We start from the raw sequence: 21,438 nt of genomic DNA, 5'->3' as shown, positions 1-21,438 counted from the left end.
TCTACTTGAAACATCTCAGGTCTGATGTCATCTGGTCTTCATATTGATATCTTCTTCTTTTAAAACAATCTTTATTATAAGTCTTTTCTAATAGATGATAACATGTAGATATGTAGAGACTGTGTGTCATGTGTCAATCAAAGTCCATAAATTCAAATGTTGATAAGAAAACAAAGTTCATAGATGAAATGAAGCTTTGATATCTGTGCAGTGTCACCTTTAGAGACCTGGACTTACGTTGGCTCGCCTTGGAAATCATCTGGAATCCTCATATCATCCGTGCTGGTCTTGGGACACGTGTGACGTCTTTGGTCGGCACAGCAAGGGTTACATTGACTCTTCCTTGCTAAACATAGCACCATAACCTGTCCTTAGTGCACAGGACACATGTCAGGGTTGTAGCGGCCTGACAATTACCTGAGTGTTCACCAGCTTTCATGGAAGTCTTATAGGTGATAGGAAACCACTGGAACGTAATAACACAGTTCATCTTTGATACTGTACTCAGTTGTCAGTGATGGATGCTGTAGTTGTGAATGGTGACATGAATTGTATTTGACAGTCTATTATTACTCAGAAATCATAGCATTGTTACCTTGTGGAACTTCTGGATAACGGCTTTTCTTCTTGCAATTTTTAAGAATCAATTGAATTTAGAGGGAGAAGACGCTCGGTACACGGTGAGCACATCACCGTGTACCGATCGTCTCAGGGAAGCCCGCAGGGAGCCCCCTCCCTGCGCGATGCTTCCCTGCACCGCCGGCACACCGCGATCATCTTTGATCGCGGTGTGCCGGGGGTTAATGTGCCGGGAGCGGTCCGTGACCGCTCCTGGCACATAGTGCCGGATGTCAGCTGCGATAGGCAGCTGACACCCGGCCGCGATCGGCCGCGCTCCCCCCGTGAGCGCGGCCGATCGCATATGACGTACTATCCCGTCCATGGGAATTAAGTCCCAGGTCACCTGGACGGGATAGTACGTCATATGGGATTAAGGGGTTAATTTATGTTCAGTAGACCAATAATATGTAAGTATGTATAGCCATGAACCAAAATAAGAATATATATATGAATGAATGAATGAGTGAAAGAATTGTTGTATTTAACTCAGAATTGAAACATTTCTTATATAATGAAACCATATGATCACTATATTTGATAAAGCAATATGCTTGTATTAGACATTACTTTATGAAATATAGATTTTTTCTTGAGATAAAAAAATAAAAATGAAAAATAAAAATTGAAAGAAAAGTGGAAAAAAATGAAAAATAAAAATGAGAATAAAAAATAAAAATAAGGCCTTTATATGTTGATGACAAATGCTGAGATTATGTCTCAGTAACACATTCCCTTAATATTTTCCCCATGTAGATGTTGTCATAACCTTGGATCACCAAAATATTGAAATTATGCAGCTTTGCATATAATACCCTTCATTAGAGAAAAAAATGATATTTATAATATTTATTGTTATTGTACCCAATAATACCTTATTAATATTTCTTTATTAAAATGTGTAAAGAAGAGGTATTGATGAAATGTGATGATGTGATCAAGATCAAAAACACATTTCCCCCTTAATATCAAAAAATATTATTTTATGAAAAAATTAATTCGTAAAAACCCAAGTGAAAAATCATTATTTTTATAACTGTCATATCAACTTGTGCCATATATTTGTTTGAAGATGTGTACTCATCTATGTAACTATAAAAAAAAACACTGAATATCATAAAATTATAATTTGGAAAAATTATTCTAAATGTAGGTTTTCTAGAAAAATCATATTGATGTATTATTGTACTTATTAAATAATAATCACCAAAGAAATATATGTTGCATAATAATATTTAAATATATCTTAATATTCTAATAATTTAACTGAATGCTATTATTAAATTAAACACAAAGTTGTTGTTTTTTTCTTCTTCGACATACCATGAATCATGAGGCCTCAGTCAAACTGTGCATACACATTCCACATTCCACGCTCTGGTCACTCTTACATCACATCTCATGTCAAATTCACTCAGCAGCTGCTCATATGTTCTCTCACCTGTCACATGTGACTCACATAGACGTTCACAATACATTTCACATACAAAGAATAAAAAACATGTATATTAACCCAAAATATTGTATCCTAATTATCAATCAATGCGCATTGTAATCTATTAAATTTAGTATTCTAATATTCCTTTGAATATTCCCCAAATATTATTTAACAGTATCAGTATGTTTTAAACTATAGAAAGGACTGGACTCATTTACAAGAAACTTGAGTTGAATGTTCTAACGCTATTTCGGTACAAGCCTGTAACTGAAACCCTTTGAATGTAAGGCTGAGGAAAATTCCTAAAATTAAAAAACAAGGCTATATGATATTCCTTAACTCACATATGTCACACCATGCAGTGGGAGGAAAAAAAAAACACGTTTTAGATTATTACAGAAAGAAAATTTACATGTAGTACACACATTTTTAGGTTGTTAGATATATTATTTATTTTGTTAGTGTTAAATATATATATATCATGCAGTTAATATAGCTTCCTGTGTGAATAAGACATAAATTCATGAAACAGGTATTTTTTGTTCAATCCTCGCTTTGAAAGTAAAATTCTAAGGGAAATGAAAGATAAAGGTTAATTTCATATTTATTTCAAAACAAAATAATTTAAATATCTTATACATATGTATATATTTAATAAATGTATTTAATTGTAATTCTAAATATTTTTTACTGGAGTAAATTTTAATTATTTCACTATATATATAAAAATACAGTTAATATAATCTCTATTTATACAAATATGCTACAGTATTTACTGTATACTATATTAATATATATGTAACTGCAGAATTATATTGAAATAAAATAATTACATATTAATAAATAATACATTGTATAACTCATCATATAATATAATTACATATTTAGCCAATTCCTATCCCAAAATGTAACTCTCTGTCGATTATCTGAAATGCTTTATTTAGTAAGGTCAGATTTAACCCTATGGACTCTTTGAAGAGCTGCTGTGATAATGGAGTGTTCAGCTGAGCTCCCCCTGGGATACTCACCTGCTTCCGTCTGTCAGTCTCCGCCATCTTTACAGACAGATCTGAGCCTTCAGATCTTAAATCTTTCAGAGAAATTTCTTTAATAGACTCCTGAATCTTTTCATACGGTTTGTAACAAATATGTAATTTTCTTCGTACTTCATAGATTTGATTTTGGATCAGATTTGAAGATTTTGATTTTGGCTTTTGATAAGATTGAATTCTGACTGGTTTCAAAAACTTAGTAAAATGTGTTTTCCTTTCAAGATTCTCGTGTTTTCTAGAAAAATCAAGAGATTGGGCGCATTCGTATAAAGAATTTTTCTGTGTAGCAATTGCGCGAGATACAGGATTTAAGAATTTAAACTTGTTTACAAAACAATTTATCATGGATTGTTGATTCAAATTCGTACAGACCAATTTATAAATCCTTTCAAAAATGGCCATAAAAGTAAACGTACATTCTTCCCGGCCAATCTTCAATTTTAGAAGAATATCAAGATCTGGATAATTTTCTTTCAATCCACAGAAAATCAAAATTCTTAATCTTTCTACATCAGTCATCTTTTCGTGGAACTCATCAGTCTGCATTTTTAGTGAGAGTCTTCTGGAGAAGATTACCGGAAGCCAAATTTTAAACAAATTATTTCTCTGCACATTAGTCAAATCAAACTTATCAGCAAAACTCTCAAATATCTCTGAATTTCTGCACACATGGATTTTGTCATCATATGCAGGAATGATTTTGCATAATTTTAGCAGGATTTTCCTAGATTTAAGTTGGAGTTGGGCCTCTGAGTCGTCTATTTTTAAGGGCAATGGTACTTCTGTCCCTCGTAGATCATCTTTGTCAATTGTCATGTCTCCTTCACTTCCTCCATCTTGTTTTTCATTTTGTGTCACAAAGTCAATGTCACTTTGGGTGGTCATCGTCATTACAGATACGTGCGTCACATCTTTCTCACTCTTCTCATTACAGTCAATCTTGGGAACATCATTCGTTTCCTTAGAAATTCTTTCTACACTGTCTTTTTTGGACTTCTCTGTCACAAACTCGTTAAATACATAAACCATATGTAAAATATTTTTAAGTTGCTCTTTTTCTTTTTTCTTAGACATTAGCTTAGAATCTAAATTCAAATTCGAATTCGCTATTCTGCAAATAAATTAGACCAAAATATTTCTAAGCTAGATCCGTACAAACTTACAAATTCTATCTGACTTGATTTAGCATATGAATTTATCAAATCCATTTGTCTTACCTTGAAATCTCAGCTTGTAATCCCTTTGCTTTTACAACGCTGGGCTCCGGACTTCAGCACGGCTATTTTTAGCACATCTATCTTCAGCACTACCAGTGCTTGCTGTCAATCCGTCTGACACCTGTTAAAGTCTTCGTAATTCGTAGGTTCTTGTATGAGTTCTTTGTGACTTGAAGTTTTGAAGTGGAATTCCTGAATACTTGCACAATCTAGCGGAACTCTTCTGTCTTCCCCCGTGTGCAAGAAGAAGGAAATTCACGCAAAAATAGCACAAAAAATCAAAACTGGCTGGCTAGGCCAAATGTTAAAAATCGTTATTGCGCAAAAATATCTAATCAAGACTTAACCAGGTGCGTTATTCTTAAAAGAAAAATGTCATGATATTCTGACGAAAGTATAGTGGTTTATTGAGTTATCCACCATCGCAACAAAAACATAAAAGGTAGATGAAACAATTACAAACAGAGTGTCCATGTGTAGATATCAGCGCTTCTCCTGTTACTCATCTTTAAAAGGTAGAATGGTAGAAGTCATCTGTCTGTGTGAAAGTCTGAAGTCATCATGGCATGGAGTAGCTAACAGCTGTTGTTCCTCGTGTCTTGTCTCATGTCCATGGAGAATGATGGTGAAGGCAGGGAGGTGACCGTCCCACGTGACAAAAGCCCCCCCACCCTCCTTAGAGACGTTATTTATATGGTTTCTACAGATCACGTGTCTTCTGTATATGGAGTTAACTTATACTCTGAGCTACATACACAGAAATAGCTTTTCATAGTGTCAGCAAGAAGCAATGTGCTCAGTACAGAATAAAAATAAGAATAATTAATATTTAACACTTTTTATGGACTACATACTAACCTAAGGTGATCCAATCTTCCAGTGCACGGATGTCCTGACTTTAAACTATTTTCTTGTATTAGCGAAGAAACAGCTGCGCAGGGACTTTGCCGGTGAGAGCAGTCTACCATGTTTAGGTCTTCAAAACTGGCACAAAGAACTTCAGAAAGCTATCCCATAATAAGTCACAAAGAACAGGGACTAGCAGAACATTGTAATGTAGATTCACGCCTGTCCCTGGAGGGAGCCGATTATGACTATGAAGTTCATCACCATCCTCCCGCCGGATAGTGGGAACACACAGATCTCATGGCGTAATATAATCGTTACACTCACTTTATACAACGCAGCAAACTAAAGACACGATCTGTCAGAAATGGTAGAAAGGAATATGAGCCCTTTCATAATCCATACTAACACTCGTGAAAGACCGTTCTGGCCTTATTTCACTTTCAGAACAATGCTATCTGGGCCATTACTTTTTATGTAATTACTGTAAAACTATACAGTGAAGTACTCTTTTTCTAAATTTTTTAGGTTTTATTGTAATTTTCCTTGTACAGCACCATTAATTTTACAGCGCTTTACAGATATCATGATCACTGTCCCCAAGGGGGCTCACAATCTATGCTCCTTACCAGGAGTGTGGGAGAAAACCGGAGAACCAGAGGGAAAAAACATGGGGAGAAGATAAAAAAAAAAATCCTTGTAGATGTTGCCCGTGGTGAGATTTGAACCAAGGACCCAGATCTGCACCAGTGCTAACCACTGAGCCACCATGCTGCCATGAGTTACTGCTGGCAGCAGGATAAAGACTTACCTACATGAGCCCCAAATGTCTACATTCCCTTAGCAGATTACATTAGGAGCTCAAAAATACCCAGGTTTTGAGTCACGTTTTGATGGTAAGGCCAGCATCTGGAAGGTAAGCGATACATATGGTAGGTCAAAGGGTTACTCACTTCTGCACAGCCCCTTGCTTAGTCTCCCCTCACCTGCATCTCGACATGACAACATACACTGCACACATATGCAGCGCCCCAGGGTCCTGGTCATTGCAGTAATATAATTTTCCTCCAGGGGGAGTGATGTTACGTTTGGAGGCAATAAAGGACATCTCTACCATGTACCACAAGCATACAACACATTTCACACTCCAGTCCACCAGGGGGAGCTATGTTCCTATTTATTAGGGCACTCTTCACAATTAGGTAAAACTGGTGGTCTGGAGAGAAAGTTAGGAGATGCTGGCTGAGCTTTGCTCAGGCAGTTGCTAGCTGAGCTCCGCTCAGGTAGTGGGTCCCTGACAGGGGTGGGATCCTGTCAGAGGCCTAGACAGAAGGACACGGAACTGCGCCTGCCCCATGTGCGGCAGTTTTTAAGAAAGGACACGAACAGAGAACTGTATTGTAGAGAGTGAGAAGAAGTCATAGCAAAAGGAGAGGAAACCAGAAGGAGTTCTGCCCTGCAAAAGCTGCCTCCTTCTGAGGCGCAGGATCCGGTAGCCGAAACACCGAGGGAGCAACAGTCCTTTATGCCTTGCTCCAGAGACCAGCAGGACAGCTAATTTCAAGCTACTGATCCGCCCCATACCCAGGAGGCACGGTGGCACCCCTCAGAGGCCGGGGCGTGGTAGAGTCCCTGTAAAAAGCCTCAAGCCACCAGTCATACGGGTTGTCCTATCCATCTGGGGACAGAGAGAGACATAACATCTACAACAGTTGTGAGGACCTTATGAGAGGCTCAGCAATAGCACCACGGCGCTAGAGGAAGGCTACTGATTTCCACCTGAATAAGGGGACTCTGGATTTGCCTCCAAACCGTATAGACTCTGCCTGCCCTGTGATCTGGTGCTCTGGGCTGTGGATGCCGAAGCCTTCAGTAAAAGGTAAAGAGACTGCAACCTTGTGTCCTCATTCTTCACTGCGCCTCAAACCATCCACCATCTACACTCTGGGAAGCCCTGGGGACACACTTCACCTGTGGGAAGGTATACCATTCTAGCTGCCATAACATCACCCCAGTGGACCCCTAAGCAGCGTCGGTCACCCTGACCGAATACCACAGGTGGCGTCCCGAACATTTCCCCTTTAAAGACCTATCCCCCCTTTTACACCGGACCTCCCGAGGGCCATGGACCAGGTCAGCCACCGTGACATCCCCCTTGAGAACCGAAGGGCCCGGTACCGAGTACCCCTAGCCCTTGGGGGCGCTCCACATAAACTGCGCACATACACTACACAGTAGGCTGTTACACAGTGTGCCAAGGAATGATTACAGCCACACTAACGCTGCACCTCTCCAGTGACTGGAAGTGAGCAGTTGCAGGGAGAATAATACCTTGTCTCCTCCCTGAAGCCGTCACTCCAGTAAATCTGCCAGGCATGGTGTAAAGGGAGTTTCCTCTTTCAGGAAATTAGACACCAAACACTGTAAAATACTTATAACAAAGAGCAGGTGCTCTCCCCGAGGATAGAGCTGGCTCCTACCGCTGCTTGGGTCTTGCGGGTTTGGGTGCAGCAATTATTTTCCTTTTTTTTTTTAGTGGAAAACCAGTTTAAAACAATATTTACCTGCAGATTGCGACCGTATCTGCAGGTAAATTGTATCTTTAGGCGAAAACTTACTTTTAATCCCATAAGGAAAGAGCAATTTTTTTGAGCTTCTACTTTTATCTCACATTCTTCTAAGAACTATAGCTTTCTAACTATTTTGTCAACATAAATGTATGAGGGCTTGGATTTTTTTTTTCATTTTTAACACCACCATTCATTTTACCATATAATGTACTGAAGAAGAAAAATATTCTAATTTTTTTTTTTTTTTTTTTTTTTTTTTGGGGGGGGGGGGGGGAGGGGGAGGAGGGGGTTTGCTTTTCAGCACTTATTGCCTGATAAAAATGACCTGGTAAAAGGATTCTCCTAGTTGGTTTAAAATAGTGGCTTCTACCGCCATTCTCCAAGACACGCACCTTTTTTATTCTTCTATAGCTGGACCTGCGTGACGGTTTATTTTTTATACATCGAACTGACATATATCGATAACATTTTGGGGTACGTATGTTTATACTGCATTTTTTAGAAGAATTTGGGCAACCAAAAAAAGGAATAAAAAACCAACTCTGCTGTTTTGATTTCATTTTCCATCTCAACATATAAATACTAGCTAATGAACCCGTTCTACGCCCGGGTGGCGAGCATTTATATTGGTATATGGTCTCCATCCTGGTATGTGCTGCTCCATCCTGCGTCCCCATCCTGTCATGTGCTGCACCCATCCTGCGTCCCCATCCTGTCATGTGCTGCTCCCATCCTGCGTCCCCATCCTGTCATGTGCTGCTCCCATCCTGCGCCCCCATTCTGACATGTGCTGCTTCCATCCTGCGCCCCCATTCTGTCATGTGCTGCTCCCATCCTGCGCCCCCGTTCTGTCATGTGCTGCCCTATTCTGTCATGTGCTGCTCCCATCCTGTGCCACCGTTCTTTAATTTGCTGCTACCATCCATATGCCCCATACGCTGCTCCATAAAGGTTTATGGCCCCCATAAAATGCTCCATAGTATATGCCCCGTACACTGCTCCATAAAGGTTGATGGCCCCCTGTTATGATCTGGTGGTTTAGGAGCAACATGGAACGAACAAGGAAGTGGTATCTGTACTGACCGCAGTCCCTAAGCTCAACACAACACTAGAAGTAGCCGTGGAAAGCTCCTAACTCTCCCTATGCATCTCGTCACAGCCTAAGAGCTAACTACCCCTAAAGATAGAAGCAGGAAAACTATCTTGCCTCAGAGAAAATCCCCAAAGGATAGATTAGCCCCCCACAAATAATGACTGTGAGTGGAGAGGGAAAAGACATACACAGAATGAAACCAGGATGAGCACAGGAGGCCAGTCTAGCTAGATAGATAGGACAGAATGGAATACTGTGCGGTCAGTATAAAACACTACAAAAATCCACGCAGAGATTACAAAAATCTCTACACCTGACTAAAGGTGTGGAGGGTAAATCTGCTTCCCAGAGCTTCCAGCTACACAGAGTTAATTCATACTGATAAGCTGGACAAACATAGAAAGCACGGAACGGATAAGTCCACAATCTGTGGACAGAAAAAAGCAAGCAAGAACTTAGCTTTGCTGAACTGGCCAGGATAACAGGGAAATCCAAAGAGATGTGAATCCAACCAGGAACCATTTACAAGTGGCACTGGCTGAAGGAAAGAGCCAGGCATAAATAGCCGAGCAGAAAAGACAATCAGTAGAAGCAGCTGCTGACCGCTAAATCCAAGGAGCAGCCATACCACTTGAAACCACAAGAGGGAGCCCAAGAGCAGAACTCACAAAAGTGCCACTTACAACCACCGGAGGGAGCCCAAGAGCGGAATTCACAACAGTACCCCCCCCCCCCTTGAGGAGGGGTCACTGAACCCTCACCAGAGCCCCCAGGCCGATCAGGACGAGCCAAGTGAAAAGCACGAACCAAATCGGTGGCATGGATATCGGAGGCAACAACCCAAGAATTATCCTCCTGGCCATAACCCTTCCACTTGACAAGATACTGAAGCCTCCGCCTCGAAAAACGAGAATCCAAAATCTTCTCAACCTCATATTCCAACTCTCCCTCAACCAACACCGGGGCAGGAGGGTCAACTGAGGGAACAACGGGCACCACATATCTCCGCAACAAAGATCTATGGAAAACATCATGAATGGCAAAAGACGCTGGAAGAGCCAAACGAAAAGACACCGAATTAATAATTTCTGAAATTTTATAAGGACCAATAAACCGAGGCTTAAACTTAGGGGAAGAAACCTTCATAGGAACATGACGAGAAGACTGTCATGATATGTACTTTTGCCCTGTCCTGTATTTGAATAATATGCCATTTGATGTATGTAACTGTTCTCTGGTTTCTATTAGCTGTAATTTATGTATTTTCTTGGCTGGGAGTTCACCTGTAACAATGTCTCCTTCCCCCAATACTTGCAGCCCTAAGCTCTAATGTAATTAAGCTTTGTCAACATCACTAGTGGAGGAATAGCCATTCTTCCTCACAGCAGGTGGCTAGTCAAATGTACATATTACATGGACTGCCTGGAGCCCACCAGTCTAGAATCTTCTGGTGGACCCAACCATTGAATAGCAGGTGTAACCCCTACCCCCTGCATGGGCGGATCCCAGGAGCTCAGACAATCCATTCTTATTTTGAGATCAGATGTGAGTTGATCCTTGAAGGAGAAGGAGTGGGGATTCTTAGCTGAGGCAAGACCCCACGCCCATCTGGGACTGCGGAAGCGAAAGGGGCGAGACTTGAGCTGAGGACATATCTCGTCGTTCGTGAGATTGTTTTGGGATCCCTTGGACTAATTGTGGACTATTGCTGGGTTACCTGGCACAAGGATTATCGGGAGGTGCCCCCCAAACCTGTTCCATTGGACTAATTGTGGACTCTGTAGATCTACCTGCATGTGTTGTTCCAGCGTTCTTGATAATAAATCTGTTGAATCATCCCTCGGCCTGTTGTCCCTTCTTGCTCTGCCGTACACCCCGTCACAAAGACAACCAAACCAAATCCCCCACACGAAGCCGGGGGCCAACACACCGACGGCGGTTAGCAAAACGTTGAGCTCTTTCCTGAGACAACGTCAAATTGTCCACCACATGAGTCCAAATCTGCTGCAGCCTGTCCACCACAGAATCAACACCAGGACAATCAGAAGGCTCAACCTGTCCAGAAGAAAAACGAGGATGAAAACCAAAATTACAAAAGAAAGGTGAAACCAAAGTAGCCGAACTAGCCCGATTATTAAGGGCAAACTCGGCCAACGGCAAGAAAGACACCCAATCATCCTGATCAGCAGACACAAAGCATCTCAAATAGGTCTCCAAGGTCTGATTAGTTCGCTCAGTTTGGCCATTAGTCTGAGGATGAAACGCCGAAGAAAAAGACAAATCAATGCCCATCCTAGCACAAAAGGCCCACCAAAACCTAGAGACAAACTGAGAACCTCTGTCAGACACAATATTCTCCGGAATGCCATGCAAACGAACCACATGCTGAAAAAACAATGGAACCAGATCTGAGGAGGAAGGCAACTTAGGCAAAGGTACCAGATGGACCATTTTAGAGAACCGGTCACAAACAACCCAAATAACAGACAACTTCTGGGTAACAGGAAGTTCCGAAATAAAATCCATGGAAATATGCGTCCAGGGCCTCTCAGGGACCGGCAAAGGCAAAAGCAACCCACTAGCGCGGGAACAGCAAGGCTTGGCTCAGGCGCAAGTCCCAAAGGACTGCACAAAAGCATGGACATCGCGCGACAAGGAAGGCCACCAAAAGGACCTAGCAACCAAATCTCTGGTACCAAAAATCCCAGGATGACCAGCCAACACAGAACAATAAACCTCAGAAATCACCTCACTTGTCCACCCATCAGGAACAAACAGCTTCCCCACAGGACAGCGGTCAGGCCTATCAGCCTGAAATTCCTGAAGCACCCGCCGCAAATCAGGGGAGATGGCAGAAAGAATCACTTCCTTAAGAATGCCAACCGGCTCAAGGACTCCAGGAAAATCAGGCGAAAAACTCCTAGAGAGGGCATCGGCCTTAACATTCTTAGATCCCGGAAGATACGAGACCACAAAATCAAAACGGGAGAAAAACAGGGACCATCGAGCCTGTCTAGGATTCAGCCGCTTGGCCGATTCGAGGTGAATCAGATTCTTATGATCAGTCAGGACCACAACGCGGTGCTTAGCTCCCTCAAGCCAATGTCGCCACTCCTCAAACGCCCACTTCATAGCCAACAACTCCCGATTGCCGACATCATAATTGCGTTCCGCAGGCGAAAACTTTCTGGGAAAAAAAGCACATGGTTTCATCAAAGAACCATCAGATTCCCTCTGAGACAAAACAGCCCCTGCCCCAATCTCAGAAGCGTCAACCTCAACCTGAAAAGGAAGAGAAACATCCGGCTGACGCTACACAGGGGCAGAAAAAAAATCGGCGTTTAAGCTCCTGAAAGGCCTCAACAGCCACAGAGGACCAATTCGTCACATCAGCGCCTTTCCTCGTCAAATCAGTAAGGGGCTTAACCACACTGGAAAAGTTGGCAATGAAACGGCGATAGAAATTAGCAAAGCCCAAAAATTTCTGAAGGCCCTTCACAGATGTGGGTTGAATCCAGTCATGAATAGCTTGGACCTTAACAGGATCCATTTCTATAGACGAGGGAGAAAAAATAAAACCCAAAAAAGAGACCTTCTGAACTCCGAATAGGCACCTAGACCCCTTCACAACCAAAGCATTATCACGAAGGATCTGGAACACCATCCTGACCTGCTTCACATGAGACTCCCAATCATCGGAAAAAATCAAAATATCATCCAAATATACAACCATGAATTTATCAAGATAATTGCGGAAAATATCATGCATGAAGGACTGGAACACAGATGGAGCATTAGAGAGCCCAAATGGCATCACAAGGTATTCAAAATGGCCTTCGGGCGTATTAAATGCAGTTTTCCATTCGTCACCCTGTTTAATACGAACAAGATTATATGCCCCTCGGAGGTCAATCTTAGTAAACCAACTAGCCCCCTTAATCTGAGCAAACAAATCAGTAAGCAAAGGCAAGGGGTATTGGAATTTGACCGTGATCTTATTAAGAAGACGATAATCAATACAGGATCTCAAGGAGCCATCCAGCCAGCAACAAAAAAGAAACCCGCTCCCAATGGTGACGAAGACGGCCGAATATGCCCTTTCTCCAAAGATTCCTTAACATAGCTCCGCATGGAGGCATGCTCTGGCACAGACAGATTGAAAAGTCGGCCTTTAGGGAACTTACAACCTGGAATCAAGTTAATAGCACAATCACAGTCCCTATGTGGAGGAAGGGAACTGGACTTGGGCTCATCAAATACATCCTGGAAATCCGACAAAAACTCAGGGACCTCAGAAGAGGGGGAAGAGGAAATTGACATCAAAGGAACGTCACTATGTACCCCTTGACAACCCCAACTAGTCACAGACATAGTTTTCCAATCCAGCACCGGATTATGTTCCTGTAACCATGGAAAACCCAGTACAACAACATCATGCAGGTTATGCAACACCAGAAAACGGCAATTTTCCTGATGTGCAGGAGCCATATACATGGTCATCTGCGTCCAGTACTGAGGTTTATCCTTGGCCAATGGTGTAGCATCAATGCCCCTCAAAGGAATAGGGCTCTGCAAAGGCTGCAAGGAAAAACCACAGCGCCTGGCGAATTCTAAGTCCATTAGGTTCAGGGCAGCGCCTGAATCCACAAATGCCATGACAGAAAAGGACGACAATGAGCAAATCAGGGTCACATAAAAGAAATTTAGGCTGTACAGTACTAATGGTAACAGACCTAGCGACCATCCTAGTACGTTTAGGGCAATCAGAAATAACATGAGCAGAATCACCACAGTAAAAACACAGCCTATTCGGACGTCTGAATTCCTGCCGTCCTGTTTTAGTCAAAATCCTATCACATTGCATAGATTCAGGACTCTGCTCAGAGGACACTGCCATATGGTGCACAGCTTTGCGCTCGCGCAAACGCCGATCAATCTGAATGGCTAGAGACATAGACTCGCTCAAACCAGTAGGCGTAGGGAAGCCCACCATAACATCTTTAAGGGCTTCAGAAAGACCCTTTCTGAAAATAGCAGCCAGAGCATCCTCATTCCATTTAGTAAGCACAGACCATTTCCTAAATTTCTGGCAGTATAATTCTGCCGCTTCCTGACCTTGACACAAGGCCAACAGGGCTTTTTCTGCATGATCCACAGAGTTAGGTTCATCATACAATAATCCGAGCGCTTGAAAAAATACGTCTACATTCCGCAATGCCGGATCCCCTGATTCAAGGGAGAATGCCCAGTCCTGAGGGTCACCACGCAGCAAGGATATAATGATTTTTATTTGCTGAATGGGATCGCCAGAAGAACGGGGTTTCAAAGCAAAAAACAATTTGCAGTTATTTTTAAAGTTCAAAAACTTGGATCTGTCTCCAAAAAACAAATCAGGAGTAGGAATTTTAGGCTCCAAAGTCGGAGTCTGGACAACATAATCTTGGATACTCTGTACTCTTGCAGCAAGTTGATCCACACGAGAAAACAAACCCTGAACATCTATGCCAGAGCACAAATCCTGCACCACCCAAAGGTCAAGAGGAAAAAAAAAGACAAAAAGAGCACAGGAAAAAAAATGGCTCAGAATGTTTTCCCTTTTTTTGAGATGCATTTAATTCATTTGTGGCCACTTGTACTGTTATGATCTGGTGGTTTAGGAGCAACATGGAACGAGCTCTGAAGGAAGTGGTATCTGTACTGACCGCAGTCCTTAAGCTCAACACAACACTAGAAGTAGCCGTGGAATGCTCCTAACTCTCCCTAGGCATCTCGTCACAGCCTAAGAGCTAACTACCCCTAAAGATAGAAGCAGGAAAACTATCTTGCCTCAGAGAAAATCCCCAAAGGATAGATTAGCCCCCCACAAATAATGACTGTGAGTGGAGAGGGAAAAGACATACACAGAATGAAACCAGGATGAGCACAGGAGGCCAGTCTAGCTAGATAGATAGGACAGAATGGAATACTGTGCGGTCAGTATAAAACACTACAAAAATCCACGCAGAGATTACAAAAATCTCCACACCTGACTAAAGGTGTGGAGGGTAAATCTGCTTCCCAGAGCTTCCAGCTACACAGAGTTAATTCATACTGATAAGCTGGACAAACATAGAAAGCACGGAACGGATAAGTCCACAATCTGTGGACAGAAAAAAGCAAGCAAGAACTTAGCTTTGCTGAACTGGTCAGGATAACAGGGAAATCCAAAGAGATGTGAATCCAACCAGGAACCATTTACAAGTGGCATTGGCTGAAGGAAAGAGCCAGGCATAAATAGCCGAGCAGAAAAGACAATCAGTAGAAGCAGCTGCTGACAGCTAAATCCAAGGAGCAGCCATACCACTTGAAACCACAAGAGGGAGCTCAAGAGCAGAACTCACAAAAGTGCCACTTACAACCACCGGAGGGAGCCCAAGAGCGGAATTCACAACAGCCCCAATAAGATGCTCCATAGTATATGCCCCCGTACACTGCTCCAGAAAGTTTTATGGCCCCCATAAGATGCTTCATAGTATATGCCCCCGTACACTGCTCCATAAAGGTTTATGGCCCCCATAAGATGCTCCATAGTATATGCCCCCGTACGCTGTTCCATAAAGGTTTATGGCTCCCATAAGATGCTCCATGGTTTATTCCCCCGTACACTGCTCTATTATGGTTTATGGCCCCCATAAGATGCTCCATAGTATATGCCCCATACACTGCTCCATTATGGTTTATGGCCCCCATAAGATGCTCCATAGTGTATGCCCCGTACGCTGTTCCATAAAGGTTTATGGCCCCCATAAGATGCTCCATGGTATATGCCCCCGTACACTGCTCCATTATGGTTTATGGCCTCCATAAGATACTCCATAGTGTATGCCCCGTACGTTGTTCCATAAAGGTTTATGGCCCCATAAGATGCTCCATAATATATGCCCCCGTACACTGCTCCATAAAGGTTTATGGCCCCCATAAGATGCTCCATAGTGTATGCCCCCGTACACTGCTCCATTATGGTTTTTGGCCCCCATAAGATGCTCCATAGTATATGCCCCCGTACACTGCTCCATAAAGGTTTATGGCCCCCATAAGATGCTCCATGGCATATGCCCCCGTACACTGCTCCATTATGGTTTATGGCCCCCATAAGATGCTCCATAGTATATGCCCCCGTACACTGCTCCATAAAGGTTTATGGCCCCCATAAGATGCTCCATAGTGTATGCCCCGTACGCTGTTCCATAAAGGTTTATGGCCCCCATAAGATGCTCCATGGTATATGCCCCCGTACACTGCTCCATTATGGTTTATGGCCCCATAAGATGCTCCATTATGGTTTATGGCCCCATAAAATGCTCCATTGTATATGCCCCGTATGCTGCTGCAATATATATAAAAAAAAAAAAATACCATACTCACCTATGGTCGCTGGGCGCCGAGTGCTGGGGGGGGCCTGAGCAGGCGGGGACACCGGCGCGCCGTGGGGGTCAGGTGCCGGTATCGCCGCCAGCTCAGGCCCCCCAGCACTTACTATATTCACCTGGCCCCGTTCCACCGCTGCGCGCCGCCATCTTCCCGGTCCTCTGTCTGTGACTGGTCAGTCAGAGGGCGGCGCCGGCGTGCATTAAGCGCGTCATCGCACGCTCTGAACTGAAGGTCACAGGCCGAGGACCGGGAAGATGGCGGCGCGCAGCGGTGGAACGGGGCCAGGTGAATATAGCTCATACTTACCCTCCTGGCGGTCCCTGCATTTTTGTTGGAGATCGCGGTGTGCGTTCAGTGCTTACGCATACCGCGATCTCCTGGGAGCGTCACTCTGTGAGGCCCAGACTGCGCCGGCGCTTGCGCAGTCTATAAAGGCTTCGGACAGAGTGACGCTCCCAGCGTTATTATAGATTTTTACATTTTAGACAGTCAGTTATGCATGTAGCAATATTAAATGTGTATTTTTTTATTATTATTATTTTTTTTTTTTTTACATTTCGCTATTTTCATTTCATTTGGGTAAAAGCGGAGCGTTCTCAACCATTTTTAAAAAGTAATCTAATTAGCTGACTTGGTAGGACATACAATACACTAAAGTACCACAACACAACAGTGACTTGTCCGAATATTATTTCCATGTTTTCAGCTTTACTTTATAATAATAATAATCTTTATTTTTATATAGCGCTAACATATTCCGCAGCGCTTTACAGTTTTGCACACATTATCATCGCTGTCCCCGATGGGGCTCACAATCTAGAATCCCTATCAGTATGTCTTTGGAATGTGGGAGGAAACCGGAGTGCCCGGAGGAAACCCACGCAAACACGGAGAGAACATACAAACTCTTTGCAGATGTTGTCCTGGGTGGGATTAGAACCCAGGACCCCAGCGCTGCAAGGCTGCAGTGCTAACCACTGCGCCACCGTGCTTCCCCCCAATATATTATAAGTAACCTTCTAATATATTGTTATTAGCCCAAGTGCCCTTGTTGACCACTGACCACTCTATTCCAGGTCCTGACAACTCCTTTTCCAGCCCTAGGCCTCTACGCGCGTTTCGCATATATCTTCATCGCCTCCTGGCAGGCAGGGTCCCTTCACTAATTACCAGTAAGCAACTGCATAGCTCTCTTTGTATCATTGTGGCGCCCGTTTGCTTCCTATAATAACTTCAGTATTTAACACTTTACTATATCATTGTGTACATTTAGTTTACGGTAATTTTGGGATGCATTATTATAATTAGTGGCTACATTAGATACCGCTAGGCATACTTTAGCCTTAACTTTGTATGGCAATTTATAGATTTTTTTTTAGACTACTTATATACTGCTCCCATTATATTTTGAGATATTTGTTCCTGAATTACTTATTTACTGGCTGTGTACAGTCTATGGTGGATTCCTCAGTACCCCTGCTTCGGCAGATTTTATTCTGCATAATTTTTATTCTATATGTATTCTGATTGAAAAAATTTATTTTTTTTTATATAAAATACTCTTTTTCATTCCTTATCTTAATTGATTTTTGAGGGACTGTTAGTATTACACACATAGACTTGTAGAGGTGCACATGATCTGAATCCTGGAGCCACCCAAATAGTCATGAGAAAAACAATCGCCGATCTGCACGGCCCCATTAGGCTGAGTGCGATCCGATAGCGTTATACGCCAGTGCGAGTGTACCCTTATTCAACACCCCTCTGACAGCTCCGGCATTTTATGGCTGCATTCATGTGTTGCCAAATCATCGTCATACAGCATCATTTTTTTTTTTTTTTTGCTTCAGTTAACAAAATTGGGGCAAATGTGGCGCAGTTTTACCACAATTTCTCAACACGTGAACACAGCCTATAACATTCAGCAGGACACGCTCAAGTTTCCGCTCACTCGTATCCAGCACACAGAGTTAATCTGCATTTTCTTGGCCAGTTTTTTGATTGCCTTCAAAAAAAAGAAAAGAAATGCAGTCTTAACATGAATTGTGTGTTTGACCTTCAGTCTTTTTCATGTAGGAGCTAAAAGGGCCTGGAGCAGTGCGTAACATGTAGTAAAGTTGGGAAATTACGAGTATAATGAGAATATATATAGGAATCTCTGTGTCCTACTTTGCGGCCATCACAAGGATCTTTAATTCTTTTTCTTTTTTCGTGCCATTATATAAAATCTTCAGCTGAACAATAGCATAGAGATGAAACTAGGTGAAGAAACACTTCTAGCTGACATACTCAAATACTGCGCCTCCCTTAAAATAACCAAAATTTAACACAAAGTTGAACCATGGAAACCCAGCACAGTCTAGAAGAATAATTCACTCACCATCATTTTTTCAAAGAGCGCCAAGATTTCTTTATCTGACAGCTGCTTGTGAGGAAAGTCTTCATACTCTGAAGACGTGGACCAGTCGCTGCCAGTGCTGGAGCTCTTCACTAAATGCAAATTAGGACGATCTTTTCTGCTTCCAGGGATTCTAATGCTGGCAAATCTATCCAACTGCAAAGAAATGAAGATCTGATTAATGGCTGCAAACAGAAGGAAAATACCTCAATGCCTGAATTTAGGAAATAAATCCTGCACAGTGATCGGCAGAAAACAAGACTTCCACTAACAAGTTTAGAGGAGGAAAAAATCCCATTTTCAGGTTATTAAAATAAATCGTATTTTTCAGATTGAATATGAAGTCCTAGTACATTTTTATTCCTTAAAGCGACTATCATGGATATGTATGTAGCAGGGTTCTACGAATTTACATTTTATGCTATGCAATTACATTCCCTGTCAATTTTTTTTTACATTTATAATAATTACGCAAACTAAAAAAAATATAAAAGTGCACATGGGTATCCTTACTATAAGAGGTCCTGCACACCGCAACATTGGAAGGTGCACCAAAATGGCTGGCGTTTAACATTTCCAAGGACCACCATAAAAACTGTGTGATGGCTAACAAGCAGATTACCGCTTACCAAACCAGGGATACGTCATAATGGGACTTTTCTACAGTTGTTGGCTAAAACTGAACTTGTATGGCTTGATCAGCCGTGTCCAGATCATCATGTGCTGCTGACAGGCTCTCCTGTCCTGAAAACGGCAACAAATTGATGTGCATGAGAGCAGACCTGTCCATCGGCCTCCCCCATCGGTCATGTGCTCTTTCATTAGCGGCGGTTCTGCAGACAGGAGAACCGGTAAGGGTATGTTTCCAGGTGGCGTATTTGCTGTGGATTGGACGCAGCGTTCAGATGTTACAGCATAGTGGAGGGGATTTTATGAAATCCCATATCCACTATGCGTACAAAAACGCAGGTGGCAAGTCTGTGTATACGCACATGTGGCACGTCTTTATAGACCGCAACAAGTCTATGTCTCCGCAAGATTAATAACACAGTCTATGTATAGGATACGGTGATGTCGCATGTGTTCAATGAACACATGCAGAATCACCATGCGTACAAAAGCTGGCAGCGCTTTGGACGAAGTGGGTATCTGCTGTGGGTATCGGATGCATCCAAAACGCTGCCTTTACGGACCGTGGAAACATAGCCTAATAATTCTACGCGCAGCAAAATCATGCACCAAAAGATGTGCTAAAATAACAGCAACCCCTTAAACATCTAGATCAAAAATTGTAAATATTACTACTGTGGTGTTGTCCCTGAAATCATTTTTTCACTTCTCATGCACAACTAATGCACCACCTGCCCTCCAACTAGATCTAACAAAGACAAACCTACATATATAAAAGGCATAGGGGAAAAGGCATAGGGGAAAAGGCCCATAATAAAACTATACAATTTTATTAGATGGTCAGTAAAATGGTACATACAAAAGTTAAGACCTAAAATATCGAACTAGTGGGTATTGACATCAAATTGATAAATGTATAGATCAATACAGAAAGGTACAAAGAAAAATAAAGTCATAATAATGCAAACAGAAACCTAAAAGGAAACCAGATCCAGAAAAAAGGTATTGCACATAATTATGCTGATGGACTGGCGAAGAAAGGTACTCGCCAGGCAGGAAATCTGCACCTGACACGCGTTTCGCACCTTGTTTTGTCAAAGGCTAGAATCTTTTTCTGGGCTTAAGGTGCCTTCATACTGAACAACTTTCCAAGGAGAACGACAGCGATCCGTGACGTTGCAGCATCCTGGATAGCGATGTCGTTGTGTGACACGCAGCAGCGATCAGGATCCTGCTGTGACATCGCTGGTCGTCGCTGAAAGTCCGAAACTTTATTTGGTCGTCAGGTCGGCGTGATTCGTCATGTTTGACAGCAAAAGCAACGATGCCTGCAATGGTTTTCAATGGAGCAAACAACCAGTGAGAACGATAAGTACGTCACTGGATCGCTCCTGCATCACTCATCTGTTGCCGGTGTTTGACGTCTCCTAGCGACCTAAACAGCGACGCTGCAGCGATCGGCTCATTGTCTATATCGCTGCAGCGTCGCTAAATGTGACGGTACCTTTAGTCTCCTTTAAGGTATCCGTTTGCAATATTGTGACTGTATACCATGTACCTTTCTGTATTGATCTACATTGAGGTCAGCCGACACAAGGTAAGGATGTGTCAGAGACCGGATAGAGGACTCCACTCTCCCAAACACCATGTTCCTACATGCGACATTGCATTTTATACAACATGTTTTCTGCAGGTGTCCGTGTCAACGTATGCAATAGCAATCTGCTCAGTTTATTGCATTTGTGTTGCTTTTTTATGCTATTCCTTTTTGGATGCATTTTTAAGAGGATTTGAGGTCTTCTTTACTGTAGAAATGCTGTGATTCTGTGCTTAAAAATGCAATCGTGATTTAGAATGTGAAATATATGGGGGGGGGGGGGGGGGAGGAGGAGAACCACACCAAAAACTAAGTTCCACAGCATCTCTAAACTCACTAAGTACATGAGCACTCTTGGATCACATCCACTTCACGTAAACATTTCCACGCAGCAGTTCTTTATGTCTTTCCATTGTGGCTAATGGGAATAACTGTGCCCCACATTTCTTCCCTGTAGGTCTATGGGCCCAACACTGACTGATTGGGTCATATAAAGGATGAGCTGTAGTGCCATAGCTTTCTGTATACGTGTAATACCAATGAGACCAAAGTCTTGCTGCCAATCAAAG

General features: G+C 42.6%; 1 protein-coding gene across 2 annotated transcripts in view; it reads right to left on the bottom strand.

Annotated features, from left to right (window-relative positions):
- The window catches only part of DIAPH3 (diaphanous related formin 3), a 789,152-nt gene that overhangs the window by 649,660 nt on the left and 118,054 nt on the right, over window positions 1-21,438 (bottom strand). For both annotated transcript variants that reach the window (XM_069758173.1, XM_069758174.1), the window contains exon 3: window positions 18,625-18,798. In XM_069758173.1, coding sequence (XP_069614274.1) covers window positions 18,625-18,798 — 174 coding nt within the window. The remainder of the gene's footprint in view (window positions 1-18,624; window positions 18,799-21,438) is intronic.

The sequence above is a fragment of the Ranitomeya imitator genome, chromosome 3 (genome assembly GCF_032444005.1).
Source record: "Ranitomeya imitator isolate aRanImi1 chromosome 3, aRanImi1.pri, whole genome shotgun sequence".
Lineage (NCBI taxonomy): Eukaryota > Metazoa > Chordata > Amphibia > Anura > Dendrobatidae > Ranitomeya > Ranitomeya imitator.
The sequence above is the reverse complement of the archived record's forward strand: the minus strand, read 5'-3'. Positions and strand labels throughout refer to the sequence as shown.